The sequence below is a fragment of the Piliocolobus tephrosceles genome, chromosome Y (genome assembly GCF_002776525.5).
Source record: "Piliocolobus tephrosceles isolate RC106 chromosome Y, ASM277652v3, whole genome shotgun sequence".
Lineage (NCBI taxonomy): Eukaryota > Metazoa > Chordata > Mammalia > Primates > Cercopithecidae > Piliocolobus > Piliocolobus tephrosceles.
In genome coordinates this window covers 26,074,805-26,098,904 of record NC_045456.1, presented here as the reverse complement: position 1 = coordinate 26,098,904, position 24,100 = coordinate 26,074,805, and the positions used below count along the sequence as shown (strand labels likewise).

Genomic DNA, 24,100 nt, shown 5'->3' with positions numbered 1-24,100 from the left:
ATGAGATTATGTAAAAAGACCAAATCTACATCTGATTGGAATGCCTGAAAGGGAGGGGGAAAATGGAACCAATTGGTAAACACTCTTCAGGATATCATCCAGGAGAACTTCCCCAACCTAGTAGGGCAGGCCAACATTCAAATTCAGGAAATACAGAAAATGCCACAAAGATACTCCTCGAGAAGGGCAACTCCAAGACACATAATTGCCAGATTCACCAAAGTTGAAATGAAGGAAAAAATCTTAAGGGCAGCCAGAGAGAAAAGTCGGGTTACCCACAAGGGAAGCCCATCAGACTGACAACAGATCTCTCAGCAGAAACTCTACAAGCCAGAAGAGAGTGGGGGCCAATATTCAACATTCTTAAAGAAAAGAATTTTAAATCCAGAATTTCATATCCAGCCAAAGTAAGTTTCATAAGTGAAGGAGAAATAAAATCCTTTACAGATAAGCAAATGCTTAGAGATTTTGTCATCACCAGGCCTGCCATACAAGAGACCCTGAAGGAAGCACTAAACATGGAAAGGAACTACCTTTCCATGGAAAGGAAGCACTAAACATGGAAAGGAACAACCGGTGCCAGCCATTGCAAAAACATGCCAAAATGTAAAGACCATCAAGGCTAGGAAGAAACTGCATCAACTAACGAGCAAAATAACCAGTTAATATCATAAAGGCAGGATCAATTTCACACACAACAATATTAATATTAAATGTAAATGGACTAAATGATCCAATTAAAATACACAGACTGATAAACTGGATGAAGAGTAAGTACCCATCAGTTTGCTGTATTCAGGAGACCTATCTCACAGGCAGAGACATACATAGGCTCAAAATAAAGGGATGGGGGAAGATCTACCAAACAAATGGAGAACAAAAAAAACCAGGGGTTGCAATCCAAATCTCTGATAAAACAGATTTTAAAGCATGAAAGATCAAAGGAGACAAAGAAGGACATTACATAATGGTAAAGGAATCAATTCAACAGGAAGAGCTAACTATCCTAAATATATATGCATGCAATACAGGAGCACCCAGATTCATAAAGCAAGCCCTTAGAGACTTACAAAGAGACATAGACTCCCTTACAATAATAATGGGAGACTTCAACACCCCAATGTCAACATTAGACAGATCAACAAGAAAGAAAGTTAACAAGAATATCCAGGAATTGAACTCATCTCTGCAGCAAGCAGACCTAATAGACATCTACAGAACTCTCCACCCCAAATCAACAGTATATACATTCTTCTCAGCACCACATAACACTTATTCCAAAATTGACCACATAATTGGAAGTAAAGCACTAGTCAGAAAATGTACAAGAACAGAAATTATAACAAACAATCTCTCAGACCACAGTGCAATCAAACTAGAATTCAGACTAAGAAACTCAATTTAAACCCCTCAACTACATGGAAACTGAATAACCTGTTGCTGAATGACTACTAGGTACATAATAAAATGGAGGCAGAAATAAAGATGTTCTTTGAAACCAATGACAACAAAGATACAACATACCAGAATCTCTGGGACACATTTAAAGCAGTGTGTAGAGGGAAATTTATACCACTAAATGCCCACAAGAGAAAGCTGGAAAGATCTAAAATTTACACTCTAACATCACAATTAAATGAACTAGAAAAGCAAGAGCAAACACATTCAAAAGCTAGCAGAAAGAAATAACTAAGATCAGAGCAGAACTGAAGGAGACAGAGACACAAAAAACCCTTCAAAAAATCAATAAATCCAGGAGTTGTTTTTTTGAAAAGATCAACAAAATTGATAGACCGCTAGCAAGACTAATAAAAAGAAGAAGAAGAAGAAGAAGAAGAAGAAGAAGAAGAAGAAGAAGAAGAAGAAGAAGAAGAAGAAGAAGAAGAAGAAGAATCAAATAGATGCAATAAAAACCGATGAAGGGGATATCACCACCGACCCCACAGAAATACAAACTACCATCAGAGAATACTATGAACACCTCTACGCAAATCAACTAGAAAATCTTGAAGAAATAGAAAATTTCCTGAACACTTACACTGTCCCAAGACTAAACCAGGAAGAAGCTGAATCCCTGAATAGACCAATAGCAGGCTCTGAAATTGAGGCAACAATTAATAGCCTACCAACCAAAAAAAGTCCAGGACCAGATGGATTCACAGCTAAATTCTACCAGAGGTATACGAAAGAGCTGATACTATCCCTTCTGGCAATATTCCAATCAATAGAAAAAGAGGGAATCCTCCCTAACTCACTTTGTGAAGCCAACATCATCTTGATACCAAAGCCTGGCAGAGACACAACAACAAAAAAGAGAATTTTAGACCAATATCCCTGATGAACATCGCTGGCAAAATCCTCAATAAAACACTGGCAAACCAGATCCAGCAGCACATCGAAAAGCTTATCTACCATGATCAAGTGGGCTTCATCTCTGGGATGCAAGGCGGGTTCAACATACACAAATTAATAAATGTAATCCAGCATATAAACAGAACCAAAGACAAAAAACCATATGCTTATCTCTATAGATGCAGAAAAGACCTTTGACAAAATTCAACAGCCCTTCATGCTAAAAACGCTCAAGAAATTCAGTATTGATGGAATGTATCTCAAAATAATAAGAGCTCTTTATGACAAACACACAGCCAATATCATACTGAACGGGCAAAAACTGGAAAAATTCCCTTTGAAAACTGGTACAAGACAAGGATGCCCTCTCTCACCACTCCTATTCAACATAGTGTTGGAAGTTCTGGCTAGGGCAATCAGGCAAGAGAAAGAAATCAAGGGTATTCAGTTAGGTAAAGAAGAAGTCAAATTGTCCCTGTTTGCAGATGACATGATTGTATATTTAGAAAACCCCATCGTCTCAGCCCAAAATCTCCTTAAGCTGATAAGCACCTTCAGCAAAGTCTCAGAATACAAAATTAATATGCAAAAATCACAAGCATTCTTATACACCAGTAACAAACAGAAAGCCAAATCATGAATGAACTTCCATTCACAATTGCTTCAAAGAGAATAAAATACCTAAGAATCCAACTTACCAGGAATGTAAAGGACCTCTTCAAGGAGAACTACAAACCACTGCTCAGTGAAATAAAAAAAGACACAAACAGATGGAAGAACATACCATGCTCATGGATAGGAAAAATCAGTATTGTGAAAATGGCCATACGGCCCAAGGTTATTTATAGATTCAGTGCCATCCCCATCAAGCTACCAATGAGTTTCTTCACAGAATTCGAAAAAACTGCTTTAAAGTTTGTATGGAACTAAAAAAGAGCCCTCAATGCCAAGACAATTATAAATCAAAAGAACAAAGCTGGAGGCATCACGCTTCCTAACTTCAAACTATACTGCAAGGCTACAGTAATGAAAACAGCATGATACTGGTACCAAAACAGAGATATAGACCAATGGAATAGAACAGAGTCCTCAGAAATAATACCACACATCTACAGCCATCTGATCTTTGAGAAGCCTGACAAAAACAAGAAATGGGGAAGGGATTCCCTATTTAATAAATGGTGCTGGGAAAATTGGCTAGCCATAAGTAGAAAGCTGAAACTGGATCCTTTCCTTACTCCTTATACAAAAATTAATTCAAGATGGATTAGAGATTTAAATGTTAGTCCTAATATCATAAAAACTCTAGAAGAAAACCTAAGTAATACCATTTAGGACATAGGCATGGGCAAGGACTTCATGTCTAAAACACCAAAAGCAATGACAACAAAAGCAATTGGCAAATGGGATCTAATTAAACTAAAGAGCTTCTACACAGCAAAAGAAACTACCATCAGAATGAACAGGCAACCTACAGCATGGGAGAAAGTTTTTGCAATCTACTCATCTGACAAAGGGCTAATATCCAGAACCTACAAAGAACTCAAACAAATTTACAAGAAAAAAACAAACAACCCCATCAAAAAGTGGGCAAAGGATATGAACAGACATTTCTCAAAAGAAGACATTCATACAGCCAACAGACACATGAAAAAATGCTCATCATCACTAGCAATCAGAGAAATGCAGATCAAAACCACAATGAGATACCATCTCACACCAGCTAAAATGGCAATCATTAGAAAATCAGGAAACAACAGGTGCTAGAGAGTATGTGGAGAAATGGGAACACTTTTACACTCTTGGTGGAATTGTAAACTGATTCAACCAATGTGGCACATATGTACTATGGAATACTATGCAGCCATTAAAAAGGATGAGTTTGTGTTTTTTGTAGGGACATGGATGCAGCTGTAAACGATCATTCTCAGAAAACTATCGCAAGCACAGAAAACCAAACACCGCATGTTCTCACTCATAGATGGGAACTGAACAATGAGATCACTTGGACTCGGGAAGGGGAACATCACACACTGGGGCCTATCATGGGGAATGGGAGTGGGGAGGGACTGCATTGGGAGTTATACCTGATATAAAGGACGAGTTGATAGGTGCTGACGAGTTGATGGATGTAGCACACCAACATGGCACACATATACATATGTAACAAACCTGCATCTTATGCATCTGTACCCTAGAACTTAAGGTATAATAATAATAACAAAACAAAAAATAATAATATAGATTATATATATTTATGTATCTCCATATGATATATAATATATTTAAATATATAATATTTACATATTTATAATATATATAATAATCTATAAATATACTAGCAATATACTTTTTTTTTTTTTTTTTTTAAGACAGGGTCTTGGGTTGTTGCCCAGGCTGGAGTGCACTGATGTAATCATGGCTGACTTCAGCCTTGACCTCCCAGTCTCAAGCAATCCTCCTGCCTCAGTCTCCCAAGTAACTGAGACTTCAGGTACATGTCAGCCTGCCTCACTAAGATATAAATATTGATACGGATGCCCATCCGGTCTATTGGTTCTGTTTGTTTGGAGAATTATGACTGGTACAGACTTATTGTGTATATTTTCCCACATCATGTCTTGTCTTTTTTATGCTGTTGAGGATTTTGTTGTTATTTAGAAATTTTGAGTTTCATGCAGCTGATTTTGTCAAACTTTTAATTTCTGAATTACAAGATTTATCCTGGTAGCCATACTTAGCTATTAGCACATGAAAGCTCTTTCTGAAAGTTTCATGGTTGATCAAACAGTATTTCCTTGTTTAACAAATGTCATTCTATCACGACATTTGATAATTTGCAGATCATCGGAAAGCCCAGGTTTAAAAAGCCTTCTGGTGATCTTTGGCTATGGATAGGTGGGAGAGTCTTAGTCTTCCCAGATTGCTGTAAAAAAGTACCACAACCTGCATGGTTAATAGAACAGATGATACTCTCTCATGATCCTAGAGGTGGGAAGTCTTTAAGAACAAGGTGTCAACAGGATGGGTTTCTCCTGATCCCTCTCTCCTTGGCTTGCAGATGCAATCTTCTCCCTGTGTTTATTCTCTGTGTCCAAACTTCCCCTTTTTATAATGACATTGGTCATACTGACTTAGAACCCACCTAATGGGCTCAGCTTTACTTGATTACATCATCTTTAAAGACTATCTCCAAATTAAGTCATATTCAAAGGTTCTCAGAACTTCAAGGTATCAACCTGACAGTGGGTGGCAGCTCAGCTCCTCACATGATGGGTAGCATTCAGCCTATGTTTTCTGTCCTCAGTGAAAAAGACAAGCCAGAGACTGCAAGCTCCTTCACACAGAGTGAGTTCTCATCCTGCCAACCACAAGCATGTCTTCATGAGCTACCAAAATATATGAATTTCGACACTGAGCCCTTCTGACTCTTGTGAGACAAAGCTGAGTTGTAGTGAAATGCTGGTTCTGATAATTTACAAGTTAAACACAGTCACAGTCCATAGGAGGAAGGCCTTCCAAAGTAAAGATGGCCTTAAGTGGTGTGGCATGGGTGTCTAAAGCCTAAAAAATGTAGTCATGGCTCAGAGAGACATACTGTTCATCTGGTTCTTAACTGTTCCTGATGCTTCAAAATGATTACACTATTTAAATAACCTTCAAGGAGATGAAAAATTCCAAAGAAGCCTCTGAAAACTACAAAAAATAGCCATTATAATGATATGAAGAAATAGGAGAATTATGAGTGGGTCTTGAGATGTGAGATATTTCCACCCAAGACTTAGAGATGTAGTTTAGGAAGGTATAGTTTTGGAGGAGGAACCTTCACCCAGGACTCAGTATTAAATGCCCCACTTAGAAAATGGAAAAATAACAGATCAGCATACAGGACAGAGGACTGTGTTTGAAACACCAAATCTTCTTCATCTTGTCCACTTCAGGGAGTTAGGGAAGGTTTCTGAAATTTTTCTGGGACACGCTGTAATTTTTGACACAATTTAGGGTGCCTGCATAGGAGAGATGTTCTATTAAGTTGCTCATCAAAATTCTCTCCCTGTAAAAGTTCTCCGACTTGCAGTCATGGTGAGTGTATGCAACTTTCTTTTGCAGAATTGCATCAGGACAGGTTCAAAGTCATTCGACATTAGTTCAGCCCCTCTGCAAATACTACTGACTTCTTCTGAGATCTGAGACCTGCAAGTCAGCATGAAAGCTAGAGATATTAGATAAATAAAAGGTTTGGCTAGCCTCCCCAGCACCAAACCTACTGAGCTCCCTTGCTTTTATCTGCTGAGTCAGAGAAAGGAAATACTTGCCATGAAAAAATAGTTTTAGGAGATGGACTGTGCCTTGTTCAATCATAATGAGGTGCCTCTCAGTTTCTGTTTAGTATCCTCACTGAGGTCCCCACATTTTTTTTGTAATATGCACATTTTTATCACCAGCTGTGGAGTTGATGTTCCCAGAATTGTTATGAAACACAGAGCATTGTCTCTTTTTCCAGGATATCCTAAAAAAAAAAAAAAAAAAAAAAGGTGGATATTGAATAACTTATGCCTCCTGGCTTGGAAAGAAATCAGACTGTATTCAGCAGAAAGCAGGTTTTAAAGGAAAAACAATAATAAATAACAACATTTGAGAACAGAGTGAAATGGGTAGCTGAACTGATATTTGCAGGTTTTACATCATCTTGAGAAGCATGAGTAGGGAAACTGTTGAAAACAGAACAATATTTCCTCAACGAGTGTACAAGTAAAGAAAGATTCTGAGGACTCCCAAATAGTGGAGAGAAAACCTTCTGGCAAATTATTGAAAGAGTGAATCAGTTCCCCTTCTTTATGAGGCACCTCCTAAGCTTAAAAATGAAGAGTTGAAAACAGCATGACCTTCACTTTTCACTGTCAACAAGAAATGCAAAAGCAATGCTATTCTTCTGGAAGGCTTTTCCTTATAGATACAGAGACAGCATACCCAACTAATCAGAAAGCTCGCTGTGTTACAAAGAGGATAAATGCACCTTATTAATTTAATCCTCATGTCTGTTATTTTTCTCACCATGGAAAGAATTCTAAAAATAACCCAGAGAGTTATAAAACTTCCTTTGCTGTGATGCTGTTTCTTGCTTTGTTTCTCTTCTTTGACTCTTTAAATGAACTTCCAGATGGGTTCACCATGAGCAGCTTTGGCTGGAAGCAATATAAAAGATACATATCTTGGTAGACTGTTTTTCATTAAGTTGTAGACTGTCCGTGTTTCAGGGAGTTATGATTTAATCTCTGCCATCTTGGCAGTGCAGTTTAAGCAGTTGGTTAAGTCGTAAAATGAGTGTTTTAACAACCAGTGCTGTAACAGTTTGATGCAAGTTTTTGTGGCATTTATACAGCCCAGATTCTCCAAGAAAATAAAAGAGTGTGAAAGAGAGAGAGGAAAAGAGAGTGAGACGATATTTCTGAGGACGTTATTGACAACGGTAGCATCAAAGAATAAGAGAAATAGTGCTGCATAAAAGTCCTGGAGGTAACAGATTTGGACAACTTTGGATGAACAGACATCCTTTAATGCTAGTCTCTGATTTCAATTGCTACAAAATCGAGCAGGTTTGTTGGGGCACTGTGCAGCTTGGATGTCAGAATTTCACATCTACTTCCTCTCATCATTGTTAAATCATTTCGTTTCAAGAAGAGTTTCTTTCTTTTTCATAAAAAGAAAAGTCCTAAAGGCATTTTGTTATGACATTGAAATCTCAATTTGTGATTATAATGTATTTAAAAGTACATTGGATTGTGGACTTAAGTCATCAACAGAACCAAAATGTGCTGGTTAAGCAACAACTAGACATTTCCAGGGGTGACTTGAAATTTCCAAACAAGATAATTTACCTTTTCCATTTTTTTTTTTTTTTCAATGCCAGAGAATGTGAATAAATTTTGAATTTCTCTTAAACTCTCCATGGCATGCTCTTGTGAACATGTGATTCCAGTTACTGGATTTCATTCTCATCTGTGTGAAAAGACCACCAAACAGGCTTTGTGTAAGCAAAGGATTGTTTATTTCACAAGGATGCAAGTGGGCAGAGTCCAAAAGGAGAGTCAGTGAAGGGAGATAGGGGTAGGGTCATTTTATAAGATTTGGGTGGATAGTGGAAGCGGTTTTTCTCTGGCAGGCAGGGGTGGGGTCACAAGGTGCTCAGTGGGGAAGCTTTTGAGCCAGAATGAACCAGGAGAAGGAATTTCACAAGGTAATGTCATCAGTTAAGGCAGGGACTAGCCATTTTCACTTCTTTTGTGGTGGAATGTCATCAGTTAAGACAGGAACAGGCCATTTTCACTTCTTTTGTGATTCTTCAGTTACTTCAGGCCTTTGGGATGTATACATGCAGGTCACAGGGATATGATGGCTTAGCTTGGTCTCAGAGGCCTGACATTCTGTCTTCTAACATTAATGATAAAAATAAAGCAAAATAGTGGTAAAGTGTTGGGGCAGCAAAAATTTTGGGGGGGGTGGTATCGAGAGATAATGGGTGATGTTTCTCAGGGCTGCTTCGAGTGGGGTTAGGGGCCAACCTACAGTGGGGGAGATTAAGCTGATGGAAGATTTTGTGGTAAGAGGTTATATTGTGGAGTTGTAAAAAGGAGCTATTCTCATATAGAATGATTGATGATGGCCTGAATGCAGTTTTATATGAATTGAGAAACTAAATGGAAGACACAAGGTCTGTATTAAGAGGAGGAGAAAAACAGGTATTAAATGACTAATAATTGGGAGGACCCAGGACATCCAACTAAAGGGTGCTCAAGTGGGTTCAGCATAGCCCTGCCACTTAAGATTATTTATTTACTTTATGTGGGAATTTAGAGTGGCAGTTTGGGGATAGCACGAGGAGATATAAACTGTGATGGCTTAGAGAAACAATGTAAACTGGCAGTGTAAACAAGAGCAGTCACTTATGAGTAGTTGAAAATTGGTGAATAGGAGTATGATGAGAAAGAATATAGTAGGGATGACAAGTATTTGGGGAACAGTCCAAGCTGGTCTGGTGTCTGGAATGAGACTGGGGCATAATAAAAAGGAGCATCCATACAGGAGTTCAAATGGAGCTCAAATGGGCTCTACCCTGTAGCATTCTCAGGACAGGCCCAAATTCTGAGATGGGCAAGTGGTAAAAGTATTGTCCAGTCCTTTTTAAGTTGGTGGCTGAGCTTGGCAACATGTATGTTTAAAAGATGATTAGTCCCTTCTACCTTTCCTGAAGATTGATGGGGATAAGCATTTCACTGAATACCAAGAGCCTGAAAAACTGCTTGTATGATTTGACTAATAAAGACCAGTTAGTTATCAGACTGTATAGCAGTGGGAAGGCCAAACCGAGGAATTAGGTCTAGCAGAAGGGAAGAAATGACCATGGTGACCTTCTCAGACCCTGTGGGAAGGGCCTCTATCCATCCAGTGAAAGTGTCTACCCAGACCAAAAGGTATTTTAGTTTCCTGACTCAAGACATGAGAGTAAAGTCAATTTGCCAGTCCTGGGTGGCGGCAATTCCCCAAGATTGGTGTGTAGGGAAGTGGCAGTGGAGCCTGAACAATACCTGAGGAGTAGTAGAATAGCAGATGAAATACTGAGAAATGATTTCCTTAAGGATAGATTTCCATGGTGGAAAGGAAATGAGAGGTTCTACGAGGCAGGCTAGTGTCTTATAACCTACATGGAAGAGGTTATGAAATGATGTCAGGATAGAATGGCCTGTGATCCTGGAAGGAGATATTTTCCTTGGTCCAAGAACCATTTGCATTGTGTGGGAAGAGATTGATAAGTGGAAGTTTTAGTGGGGGAGTAGGTGGGACTGGCCAGATGAGGAGAAAAACTGCCATGAGGGATAGAAGTTGGAACACTAGGTGCTTTTTTAGCTACCTTATCAGCATAGCATTGTCCTGAGTGATGGGATCTGATGCCTTTTGATGGCAGTTGCAGTGAATGACTCAAGCTTCCTTAGGAAGTACATTGGCTTTGAGAAGAGTATTTATTAAGGAAGTATTAATGATGGAGGACTCTTGCATAGTGAGGAAATTTCTTTCTGCCCATATAACAACATGGTTGTACAGGATATGGAAGGCATATTTAGAATCAGTGTAAAGATTGATGTGTAGTCCTTTTGCAAGAATGATGGCCCATGTTAAAACAATGAGTTCAGCTTGCTGAGAGGTAGTGGATTGGGCAAAGCGGTAGCCTCAATGATAGGTGTGGAAGATACTATAGCATAGCCTGCTTTTGCTGGTGAGTGGCTGTTAGGCCTGGTGGAATTGCAGTCAATAAGCTAAGTGTGTTCAGGGTGAGGAACAAGAAAGAAGGAAATATGGGGAAATGGAGTGAATATCAGGTGGATCAGAGAGATACAGTCATGGGGGTCATGTGTGGTATCAGGAATAATGTGGGAGGCCATATTGAAGTATGGGCCAGGAACAATGGTAACTGTGGGAGACTCAACAAAGAGTGCGTATGGCTGAAGGAGTCAGGGAGCAGAAAGTATATGCATCAGGTGGGAGGAAGAAAATAAATTTTGAAAGTTATGAGATATGTAGAGAGCAAGTTGAGCATATTTTGTGGTTTTGGGGGCCTCTAAAAAGTATTAAAGGAGAGTCAGTTGCTGCACACAGACAGGAGGGTAGGCTAAAACAGTAAGGTCATGCTGTTTGGACAGAAAGGCTATAAAGCATGTTCGCAACTGTCATGTAAGAAAACTGACTGCACTAACCATGTCTAGGAAGGAAAGGAGTTGTTTTGTAGAAGGGATTGGAATTTGGGAGATTAGCTGGACAAGTTCAGCAGGGAGAGCATGTTTGTTTTCATGAGAATTATGCTGAGATAGGTAACAGATGAGGAAGAAACTTGGGCTTGACTGAAGTAATGGGGCTCTCTGTGAAGCCTTGTGGCAATACAGCCCGATAATTTGCTGAGCCCAATGCGTGTCAGGGTCAGTTCACGTGAAAGCAAAGAAAGGCTGCAATGAAGGGTACAAAGGAATAGTAAAGGAAGCAGGTTTGAGAACCAAAACAGAATAATGGGTTATGGAAGGAGGTATTGAAGATAGGAGAGTATATGGGTTTGGCATCATGAGGTGGATAGACAAAACAATTTGGTTTATAAAGCGCAGGTCATGAAGTAACCTATAAGGCTTATCTGGTTTTAGGACAGGTAAAATGGGGAAATTGTAAGGAGTATTTAAAGGCTTTAAAAGGCTATGCTGTAGCAGGCACATGATAACAGGCTTTAATCTTTTCAAAGCATGCTGTGGGATGGGCTATTGGCATTGAGTGGGGTAAGGGTGATTAGGTTTAATGGGATGGTAAGGGGTGCATCATTTATCACCAGCAAGGGAGTAGAGGTGTCCTATACTTGTGGATTAAGGTGGGGAGATACAAGAAGAGGATGTGAAGGAGCCTTTGAACTGGGAGAAATGGTGGCAATGAGATGTGGCTGTAGCCTAGGAATAGTCAGGGAAGTAGCTACTTTTGTTGAAATGTTTTGATCTAGTAAGAGAGCTGGGCAGGTGATGATAACTAAAAAGTGGTGTATAAAAGAATATTGTCCAAGTTGGCACCAGTGTGGGGAGTTTTAAGAGGTTTAATAGCCTGGCTGTCAATACCCACAACAGTTATGGGGACAAGGGAAACAGGCCCTTGTAAAGAAGGTAATGTGGAGTGGGTAGTCTCCATGTGGATTAAGAATGGGATGGACTTACCCTCCACTGTAAGAGTTATCCAAAGCTCAGCATCCTTGATGGTCCAGGGGTCTTCCAAGGTGACTGGGCAGCGTCAGTCTTCAACTGCTAAGCTGAGAAGATCTGTGAAGGAGTCAGTCAGAGAGCCTTAGGACAGAGTTCCAGGGGCTCTGGAAGTGGTTACCAGGTGAGTTAGCATTCCGATTTTCAGTGGGGTCCTGCAGAGATGGGACATGGCTTAGGAGGAATCCTGGGCTGCGAGCATTCCTTCAACCAGTGGCCAGATTTCTGGCACCTGGAGTAAGCTCCTGGGGTTCTGGAGGAATGCCTGGTCACTGCAGTTGAGGTGTTTGGAAGTTCTTGTGCGCTGAAGATGTGGCTTGGGTTTGTCTCACATTGGAGGCAAGGAATTGCAACTCAGAAATACATTGCTACTTGGCTGCCTCTACTTTATTATTGCACACATTGAAGGTGAGGTTAATTAAGTCCTGTTGTGGGGTTTGAGGGCTGGAATTTAATTTTTGGAGTTTTATTTAATGTCAGGAGTGGATTGGATAATAAAATGCATATTGAGAATAAGACAGCCTTTTGACCTTTTAGGGTCTAGGGCTGTAAAGCATCTCAGGGTTGCTGCCAAATGAGCCATGTTTTTTCATATTTGATGAAAAAGAGCCTAAATGCTAACTGATTTGGGGGAGAGCAGATAAAGAAAAGGGAGTATTAACCTTGACTATGCCTTTAGTTCCAGCCACCATTTTAAAAGGAAATTGCTGGACAGGTGGGGAAGAGCTAGTTGCAAAACAAAACTGTAAGCTAGACTGAGTGTGAGGAGGGGAGGTGATAATAGGATTATAGAGTGGAGGATCAGAGTCTGAGAAAGAATTGGGAACTAGCTTGACCTGGTGAGGAGCAGCCTGGGGAGGAGGGGAGAGGTCAGATGCATCCATAGAAAAGGAAGATTGGAAAGACTCAGTGAGGCTTGGGGTTGTGACTGAGGGGACAGGTGGGAGGGAAAGAAGGAAGACTTGAGAGGCATTGCATTGGGAATAGAGACTAGGGAGGAACCAATATGGAAAAGATACCTGGATGTCAGGCATCTCAGACCGTTTGCCCATTTTATAACAAGAATTATCTAGATCTTGTAGGATAGAAAAATCAAAAGTGACATTTTCTGGCTATTTGGAACCACTTTCGAGTTTGTATTGGAGTCAAGCAGTGTTTCAGGAGAAAATAAGATGCTTAGGTTTTAGGTCAGATGCGAGTTGAAGAGGTTTTAAGTTTTTGAGAACACAGGCTAAGGGAGAAGAGGGAGGAATGGAGAATAGAAGGTTGCCCGTAGTGAAGGAGGCAAGCCCAGAGAAAAGAAAGGGTAGAGATACGGACAAAAGGAGTGGGGGGAGGTGCTTGCCCCCCAGGAATGTGGAGAAGGATTAGAGACATGGAGAGAAGGGGTCAGAGGGTGTTTGCCCCCCAGAAAAGCTGTGCTTCCCACTAAGGGTGAAGGACCAAAGCAGGCATCCCCATGTGGTCAGACACTTCTGAAACATGGGTGAATAATCAGGCAGGCATCCCTGCATGATTAAACACCAAGGAAACACTGTGTTCCCAAGTCTGTGACTGGTACTGGGGTTTTAGGTTCACAGATAAAATGCATCTCCTGTCTCTACCAGAAAAGGGACAGAACTGAAATTAAGAGACGGGAGAAATTGAAGTTTAGTGCCAAGATTGAAAGGAGAAAGAGGTTAAGGGATAGTGAGAGAGGTTGGAGAAGAGAGTAAAGAGAGGCTGCTTACCCAATTTATGGTGAGATGTTTCTTGGGCTGGTCAGTCAGAGGACCAGAGGTTATAGGTGGATCTTTCTCACAGAGCAAATAGCAGGAGGACAGGGGATTGATCTCCCAAGGGAGGTCTCTCACCCCCGATCCGAGTCACAGCCCCAAATTTCACACACTTCCTTGTGACCAGGCCATGAAACAGGTTTTTTGTGAGCAACTAGGCTGTATATTTTACATGGGTGCAGGTGGGTTGAGTCCAAAATGCGCGTCAGCAAAGGTAGATAGGGATGGGGCTGTTTTATGGGATTTGGGTAGGTAAAAAAAAAAAAAAAAAAAAAAAAAAAAAAAAAAAAGGGGGGGTGTTTTGTGGTGGGCAATTGGGGGTTGGGGGGCAGGTCACAAGGTCCTCAGTGGGGAAGTTTTTGAGCCAGGAGAAGGAATTTCATAAGGTAATGTCATCACTTAAGGCAGAAACAGACCATTTTCACTTCTTTTGTGATTCTTCAGTTACCTCAACCCATCTGGATGTATACATGCAGGTCACAGGGGTTATGATGGTTTAGCTTGGGCTCAGAGGCCTGACACTGGATGGTTGATTTACTATGGCAGTAGTTCAGATTTACTTATTATTGAAGTTAAATAACAAAATGCAATTGAGTCACTTGATAGAAATCAAGAATAGAAAGAAATAAGAACATGTTTAAGGCTGGAAATCTGTCTTTCTAGTGGCTTAGAGTTACAAAGACCCTACCTATAGGTTTTCAAATTTTAGAACAATTACCATCTGCATTAAGAGTGTCTTCTCACGTAAATTCATAGATTGCAAGACTCTGCTTGCTTTTATCCATAAACTATGAATACTTTCATTCTCTTTCTTAAGCAAAGCATGATATCAATTTAATTATGTGATCCATTTTCACAGCATTCATTGAAAGTTCAGTATAAGGGGTTAGATGATACTAGCCAAAAATCTCTTAGAGGTATCATCTTTAAGAGCATAAATTCCAAAGTGATATTAATATGAAAGTTATTGAATATAGAACTACATGTACCATATGACCCAGCCATCCCATTACTGGGTATATACAAAAAGGATTATAAATCATGCTGCTATAAAGACACATGCACACGTATGTTTATTGTGACACTATTCACAATAGCAAAGACTTGGAATCAACCCGAATGTCCATCTGTGACAGACTGGATTAAGAAAATGTGGAACATCTACACCATGGAATACTATGCAGCCATAAAAAAGGATGAGTTTGTGTCCTTTGTAGGGACATGGATGCAGCCCCAAACCATCATTCTTAGCAAACTATCACAAGAACAGAAAACCAAACACCACATGTTCTCACTCATAGGTGGGAACTGAACAATGAGATCACTTGTACTCGGGAAAGGGAACATCACACACTGGGGCCTATCTTGGGGAGGGGGAAGGGGGAGGGATTGCATTGGGAGTTATACCTGATGTAAATGATGAGTTGATGGGTGCTGGCGAGTTGATGGGTGCAGCACACCAACATGGCACAAGTATACATATGTAACAAACCTGCAAGTTATGCACATGTACCCTAGAACTTAAAGTATAATAATAATAATAATAAGAAGAATATTAATGGAAAAATTGGCCCTAGGGATTCAGGGCAAAATCTGGGAGGATATGCAAAATATCCTTGTGTGAATCTTCTTGCATGTATAGGAAGATAAAGTTTTGTCTATTGAAATATTTTACATTTTACAAATGCAAATAGTGTTTTCATTAAAACAGCACCTTGGTCACCCTTTTTCTGTTCTTCTTCATTTATGTTGTAGTATTGTGTTACTAATATATCTAAAAGATCTCAAAGCCTCATCTTGGGTTTCAGAAGAACGGATAGCTCTCTGAAAACATATTCATTATTTTCTCTTTTAAAAAATCAGAGTCTATTACATATGCTTGGCACAAATGATGTCCTTACTCTATATTTATTGAATGAATGAGTCTAATCTATGGGCAAAAACTGTACCTAGCAATTTGAAGTACTACTAGCCATAGAAAGAGAGAAACAGAGAAATCTCACAATTTACCAAAACCCCTGAGCATAATATTTGTTGCCTGTCTCCATAAGAGTAATAAATATGATAATTAGGGAAACAGTATATATGTAATAAAATGGACAAGATTAATTTAGTTTTAGGGAGAGTCATAATTAAGAGTTTGCTGTAATTGAGTAATAATGTCCCTTAATATTTCTGGAAAGAAACAGATGAAGTCAAATCATATTGATCATGGCTTGGAATATGGAGAACCTTCTTAGAAGCTTACAGAACTGTCTTTCCATTGCAGATATTGGCTAATTTATCTATCCTCCTCTTTCCAATTAAAAAGAATAAAGTAGAAGGAGGTTTAATGTTTTGGGAGTATCAGTAGTTCATAAACAGCAAAACTGGGGTTCCAGCCTTTCCTTTTTAAATCCAACTCTGAAACTTTTACTCATATTTATGTCTATTGATTGAACTTGAATTACTTTGCACTACAATTGTCTTAGCTGTAGAGATTCCACTAACATCAGAAAAACTCAGCAATGTGACTGAGCAAATCCTTTCAAGAACTCAACGCAATTCATTTCTACTTCACTACTTTCTCCTTTCTTTCTTCATTAAGGTCATTTATCCAGTCATCTATCCTCCAAGATATCTTTATTAAGATCTCTAGTGTTTAGTGTGCTTTTGGTTTCCTTGCAGATGCCGAACTGGTTCTGCTGGTTATGGGCTAGGGGACACCCTTCACTCTATTTTTTTCCTTTTGTCAAATTTTAATTTAAGTTCTGAGATACTTGTGCAGAATGTGCAGGTTTGTTACATAGATACATATGTGCCATGGTGGTGTGCTGCACCCATCAACCTGTCATATACATTAGGTATTTCTCCTAATGCTATCCCTCTTCTGGTGCAACATATCCTGACAGGCCCCAGTGTGTGATGTTCCTCTCCCTGTGTCCGTGTGTTTTCATTGTTCAACTCCCATTTATGAACAAGAATATGTGGTGTCTGGTTTTCTGTTCCTGTGTTAGTTTGCTGAGAATGATGGTTTCCAGCTTCATCCATGTCCCTTCAAAGAATGTCATTTTATGACTGCATAGTATTCCATGGCATATATATGCCACATTTTATTTCTCCAATGTATCACTGATGTTTATTTGGTTCGGTTCCAAGTATTTGCTATTGTGAACAGTGCTGCAATAAACATATGTGTCTTTATGGTAGAATGATTTATAATCCTTTGTTTGTATACTAAGTAATGGGATTGCTGAGTCAAATGGTATCTCTCGTTCTAGATTGTTGAGGAATCACCACACTGTCTTCCACAATGATGGAACTAATTTACACTCCCACCAACGTGTAGAAGCATTCCTATTTCTCCACATCCTCTCCAGCATCTGTTGCTTCCTGACCTTTTAATCACTATTCTAACTGGTGTGAGATGGTATCTCATTATGGTTTTGATTTGCATTTCTCTAATGACCAGTGATGATGAGATTGTTTTTTTTGTATGTTTGTTGGCAGCATAAGTGTCTTCTTTTATGAAGTGTCTGTTCATATCCTTTGCCCACATTTTGATGGGGTTGTTTGTTTTTCTCTTGCACATTTAAGTTCTTTGAAGATTCTCGATATTAGTCCTTTGTCAGAGGGATATATTGCAAAAGTATTCTCCCATTCTGTAGCTTGCCTGTTCTGTCTGATGATAGTTTATTTTGCTGTGCAGAAGCTCCTTTAGATCCCACTTGCCAATTTCGGCTTTCGTTGCCAATGCCTTTGATGTTTTAATCAAGAAGACTATGCCCATGGCTATGTCCTAATGGTATTGCCTAGGTTTTCTTCTAGGGTTTTAATGGTTTTAGGTTTTACATTTAAGTCTTTAATCCATCTTGAGTTAATTTTTGAATAATGTGTAACTAACTGTTCCAGTTTAAATTTTTCTGAAAATGGCTAGTCAGTTTTCCCATCACCATTTTTTAAATAGTGAATCCTTTCCCCATTGATGGTTTTTGTAACTTGTCAAAGATCAAACAGATGTGTATATGTAACATTATTTCTGAGACCTCAGTTCTGTTCCATTGGTCTACCTGTTTTGACATCAGTACGCTGCTGATTTGGTTACTGTAGGCTTTTGTATAGTTTGAAGTCAGGTAGCATGATGCCTCCAGTTTTCTTCTTTTTGCTTAGGATTGTCTGCTATATGAGCTCTTTTTTGGTTCCATAAGAAATTTAAGGTAGTTTTTTTTTTTTTTTTTTTATGATTCTGTAAAGAAATTCAATAGTAGCTTGATGGGGATAGCATGGATTCTATAAATTGCTTTGGTCTGTATGGCCATTTTCATGATATTCATCTTTCCTATGCATAAGCATGGAATGATTTTCCTTTTGTTTGTGTTCTCTCTTATTTCCTTAAGCAGTAGTTTGTAGTTCTCCTTTAAGAGGTCCTTCACATCCCTTGTAAGTTGGATTGCTAGGTGTTTTATTTTCCTTGTAACAATTGTGAGTGGGAGTTCAATCATGATTTGCCTCTCTGTCTATTATTTGTGTATAAGAATGTTTGTGATTTTTGCACACTGATTTTGTATCCTGAGAATTTGCTGAAGTTGCTTATCAGCTTAAGGAGATTTTGGGCTGAGATGATGGGGTTTTCTAAACATGCAATTATGTCCCTTGCAAACAAAGACAATTTGACTTCCTCTCTTCCTATTTAAATACTCTTTATTTCTTTCTCTTGCCTGATTCTCTGGCCAGAACTTCCAATATTATGTTGAATGGAGTGTTGAGAGAGGGCATCCTCATCTTGTGCCAGTTTTCAAAGGGAATGCTACTAGTATTTACCCATTCAGTATGATATTGGCTGTGAGTTTGTCATAAATAGCTCTTATTGTTTTGACATGTTCCATCGATATCTAGTTTATGGAGTGTTTTTAGCATGAATTTGTGTTGATTTTATCGAAGTCTTTTCTGCATCTATTGAGAAAATCATATGGCTTTTGTATTGGTTCTGTTAATATGATGGATTACATTTATTGATTTGTATATATTGAACAAGTCTTGCATCTCAGGGCTGAAGCCAACTTGATCTTCGTGGATAAACTTCTTGATGTGTTGCTGGATTTGGTTTGTTAGTATTTTATTGAGAATTTCACATTGATGTTCATCAGGGATATTGGCCTGAAATTTTGTTTTTGTTGTGTTTCTGCCAAGTTTTATTATCAGAATGATGCTGATCTCATAAAATGAGTTAGGGAGGTGTCTGTGTTTTTCTATTGTTTGAAATCACTTCAGAAGGAATGGTACCAGCTCCTCTTTGTACCTATGGTAGAATCCAGCTGTGAGTCTGTCTGGCCCTGTGTTTTTGTTTTGGTTGGTAGGCTATTAATTACTGCTTCAATTTCACATCTTATTATTGGTCTATTCAGGGATTCAACTTCTTCCTGGTTTAGTCTTGGGAGGTACCCCCTCCATTCTTATGGGCTGTCCATTCTTATGGGCACAAGCCCCAGGGGTTCTCAGAGGAGGCATACTTCTGAGGTTGGGACTGCAGGCCAGCCTAGGTGGCAGCTGCCGGGGGAGACGCCCACAGTCCTCGCACTGACTGGCCGCCACGGGAGAACCGCGGACTTGGAGTGGCTCCTGGCGCCCTTTGGTGTCTTCCCGCGGCTCCCTGCGCCCTTTGCGTGCAGTCCCTTAGGGGGCGCCTGCAAGCCCGGGGCATGCGCCCTGAGGGTCCGCCAGCCCACAGGCTCCAGTTCAGGCAGCCGCAGGGTTCCCGCGGTCAGGGTCCCGCAGCACAGGCGGTGGTCAGTGGGAGTCCGAAGGAGGGCACCGACTTCAGGATGGAGCCTCTACAGGAGGGCGAGGCCGGGGTGCAGAGCGAGCAGGTAGCTTTCGGGGAGGAGGCGGTGCTGGGAGCGGATGACATAATGGCGGAGGTGGAGGTGGTGACCCAGTAGGAAGCCGACGAGAAGCGGCAGGAGCAGGTCCAGCGGACACAGCCTGGCCCTGGGCCCATGAGCCCAGAGTCTGCACTGGAGGAGCTGCTGGCCGTTCAGGTGGAGCTGGAGCCCGTTAATGCCCGAGCCAGGAAGGCCTTTTCTCAGCAGAGGGAAAAGATGGAGCGCAGGCGCAAGCCCCACCTGGACCGCAGAGGCGCCATCATCCAGAGCATGCCTGGCTTCTGGGCTAATGTTGTATCCTTTGCAGTGTTTCTTCTGCATTTCCAGTTGCGAGGTGCTCTTGGGAAGTGTGAGGCACTTACGGGCAGCTCCGCGTCGATGTGACCCTTTGGGGAACAAGGGTGAGTTTCCACAGACAAATGTGGCTGAAGAAAGCCAGAGCAGACACGGGTACTCTCTTCCTGCCTGCGTGAGAGAAATCCTTCATTGTGCCAAACAGCAGACGTTTGGGGCATCTTTCTGAAGAGCAGAAGCGAGTTCTCAGCAGAACCCGTGTTTCCGTGAATCAAGCTATTGTTAAGGGACTGTGACTGCTCCCCCTTGGCAGTCCGATCTGGGACGTGGCGTCTTCGGGTATCAGCAGATTCTGCCAGTCCGCAGACAACGGCAGACCCGTGTCAGTGCGGTCAGCGTCACAGTGGTACACCCTCCGTGAACCCAAGAGGCCTGAATTCAAGGGGAGGGAGAGGAGAAAGGGAGGTCATTTATGGATGCAGATGTGAAAAAATCCCCTAACCGCCCCTCTGGGTGCTCTTAGGCCCTCCCCTTTCCTTCTAGCTTCCCTGTCCATTGCATCTCAAGGCTCTTTGACCTCAATCAGATTGCAAACCACCCTCAGATGTCAGCCCTGATCACTGACCAAGATGAAGACATGCTGAGTTACATGATCAACTTGGAGGTGAGGCGGGGAAGACTATGGCTGGAGGGTTGAGTGGGAGAGGCTAAGGGAGAAAATTGATTCCTTCAAGCAACAGTGGGCACCTCACCCAAAAAGGTGTTTAAGCTGTCTCCACCTTGTCCTGACAGGTGAAAGAAGCGAAGCATCCCATTCATCTCTGCCAGTTCATGTTGTTCTTTCGGACTAACCCCTACTTCCAGAACAAAGTGATTACCAAGGAGTATCTCGTGAATGTCACAGGTGACAGGTGGCTCCCAGGATGGGTAGTGCCGCGTGTGCCTGGATGCAGCGCTACCCGGCACAAGCCCCGGGGGCTTCTCAGAGGAGGCACAGCTCTGGAGGTTGGGACTGCAGGCCAGCCTAGGTTGCCGCTGCCCGGAGAGACGCCCACCGTCCTCGCACTGACTGGCCGCCAGGGGAGAACCGCGGACTTGGAGTGGCTCCTGGTGCCCTTTGGTCCTGGTGTCTTCCCGCGGCTCCCTGCGCCCTTTGCGTGCAGTCCCTTAGAGGGCGCCTGCAAGCCCAGCGCATGCTGGGAAGGAAGAAGGTGGGGGGATCAGTGCCAATGTGTTCCAGCCCCCTTACCAAAAAATCCTCTGTCTGTAGAATATAGGGCTTCTCATTCCACTCCAATTCAGTGGTGCCAGGATTATGAAGTTGAGGCCTATCGCCGCAGACACAACAGCAGCAGTCTTAACTTCTTCAACTGGTTTTCTGACTACAACTTCGCAGGATCCAGTAGGATTGCTGAGGTGGGTCCTTGCTGGGAAACATGAGGAATGACCCCTGTGTGTTCCCAGCTGCCCGGGTCCCCAGTCTGAGCTCTCACAAGGTCTTTTCCGATTGATTCCCCTGACAGATCCTATGTAAGGACCTGTGGCGCAATCCCCTGCAATACTACAGGAGGATGAAGCCACCTGAATAGGAAACAGAGCTTTCAGGTGAGCCGTACAGTTGGAACTGGAGCTGTCTGATACCCAGGATAAGGGTGTTGACACACCTCTCTATTCAGGGAGCCCGGATGCTCATTTCAGAAATGTAGAACCTGGGGGTCATTTTATCCATGTAGAAATTCCTTGAGAGGAAGACACAGCGTGACAGAATCCAGGACATTCATGGCATTGGGCTGACAAAGACACATGAGACACTGCACTGCAAAGCAGGTTATAACTGTGGAGTCGTAAGACCAGGGAAGCATAGTGCATGTCCAGACTCACTGAGAAGTAAAGCTGAATTATTAACTTCAATTTGTGGCCCTTGGTTCCGTGGCCGTCAACCCGACGGTGAGTCATCTTACCAACCCCTACAGTTTGGGCTCCCTGAATGTGCCTGGTTGTCAGCCTTGCCACAAACCACAAAGAACTGTTTAGATCAATGGATTTTCTTGAGCTATTACCCCATCAGATTTCTGTGTGCTTTTAGTTTAGAATGCGTCTTTTGAGCTGACTCCTGTCACAGAGAATCCTGAAATGGGGCAGGTATTGCAGACAATAGTTTGTGACACATGCATGGTAGGAGGAAGTTGAAGAGATCACAGATGGGGAAGGGGTAGTCATTTCTCAGCAGGGCCTAAAATTAAAACACTTTAAATCATGGCTCAGAGGAGATGCATTTTGACATACATTTGTGTTTCTCTAGGGGACTCACAGCTGTTGATTGAATATGGTGGATCATTGGACTTAGTGTAAAATAGCAGAACTCCTAAAAATTTACTACAGTGTGAAGGATGTCAGTATTCAGCATGGTGTTATGCACAGGAACTAAAGGACAAACAAATCCAGTCACAAAAAATGCAAACAAGAATGGGGGTGCGGAATTTGATTGTATGAAGTGAAAACTAAACACTTTTAAGGATGTGTGACTCTGTGTGTTTGTGTGACTGTGTGTGTGGTTATGTTTATCCACTGGATTTGGGTGTCGTAATTAATTGATCTATCTATGTGTTTTATTCTCTTCATGGAAATGACCAGTCTGTGTCGGAGCCATGCCTCTGAAGTTGTAGTGTGAATGAGTGTGGAATGTTTTGGGATTCTTCCTGTAGGACAGAGTTGGGGACGTTAAAGAAAGAGAAGACAGTTAATTTGGAAGCTTACTTCATCCTATGGAAGCAGAGAGTTCAATGAAAGGGAATAATGGACATTTAGCTATCCAGGGCCGAGTTTGCTGGGATAAGACACCTCCAAAATCCTTCATTTTGTGTATCATCAGACACATTAAGATAGCATAGGATGATGGAAATCTTAAAGTTAACTTTCGTGTTGAATTCACAGGTTATTTTTTTAAAGGTGAATGCATAATCCTTTTCTGGGACAATCAGCCTCTCAGGACTTCTCACACATCAACGTGAGAAGAAATGAGCATGTAAGGTGTATGGAGGGACCATGGGAAAGATTCCAGAGGCACGTGAGAAGAGAATCAGGGTACACCTTTTTTTTTTTTTTTTTTTTTTTTTTTTTTTTCTGGTATAGGTGAGTAAGGCAAAACACAAACATGCAGAAGTGAGGGGGAAGGAGTTGGATTTGTGGAATATAAGATTCTCAGAGGATCCATGCGTGGACTCTCTGTCACTTGATGACCCAGGTTATGGAGACTCTTCTTGATGTTTACATCTTTAGTTGGGTTAAGCTTTTCTCCAAGATCCTTTATTATCTGAGGAGCCAAAAATGTATGTAGCCTACACCAATAGGAGTGTATTTTGGGCTTATGAAAACTCTAGTGAGGCTCTATTCTCCCCAGTTACTGGCACTACAGATTGTTTCTGCAGCCCAGGCCCCTTTTATTTTCTGTGGCCTTTTCTGTGAACTTTGCATAAGGTTAAAAACGTAAAGAGAATGTAGTTGAAGAGCATGTGTCACAAACCTCACACAGGAGAACAAAACATATAGTGTTTATTTTCGAGTGGTTGGCTGCTTCCCAGGAACATCTGTGTCTGTGCACAGGACAAGGGTTTGCCTCTTACGGATGGTGGGGAGGATTTCAGTGTTGGGTGCACAACTTTCTTCCCTGTTCCCAGATAAAACAGTTCCAACATGAGCATCTGTCGGTGACATAGTAATAGAGTGCTAACATTCCTGTCCCATATGGACTGGTCAGTCCAGCTTCTGTGAAAAGAGCTATGTTGTTTCAGGGGAGAGGGTTTGACAGTCAGACTTCATGAATCTGTTGTGCTGCTTTCCATATACATTCCACACCTCCTGCTTGGTATCAGCAGTTGAGTTTTGAAAATCTATAGCTTAGTTTTGCCCCTGCTCCCATGAGGACAGCTGAGGCTCTCTAGCAGGAGTCTTGACCTCTCTGACTGCTTTCCCTATGACCCACAAACATGGAAGGAACAGGTTTTCTCAGCAAATTATTCCAAAAACAGCAGGAACTGTT

General features: G+C 41.3%; 1 protein-coding gene across 1 annotated transcript; it reads left to right on the top strand.

Moving 5' to 3' along the window:
• The first annotated feature begins 19,584 nt into the window (after positions 1 to 19,584).
• Positions 19,585 to 21,636, top strand: LOC111528949 (testis-specific Y-encoded protein 3-like). Its single transcript, XM_023195856.1, is given in 5 exon segments — positions 19,585 to 20,061; positions 20,648 to 20,725; positions 20,854 to 20,965; positions 21,332 to 21,477; positions 21,574 to 21,636. Coding segments are annotated over 5 exon segments (876 nt in total).
• Positions 21,637 to 24,100: the final 2,464 nt, after the last annotated feature.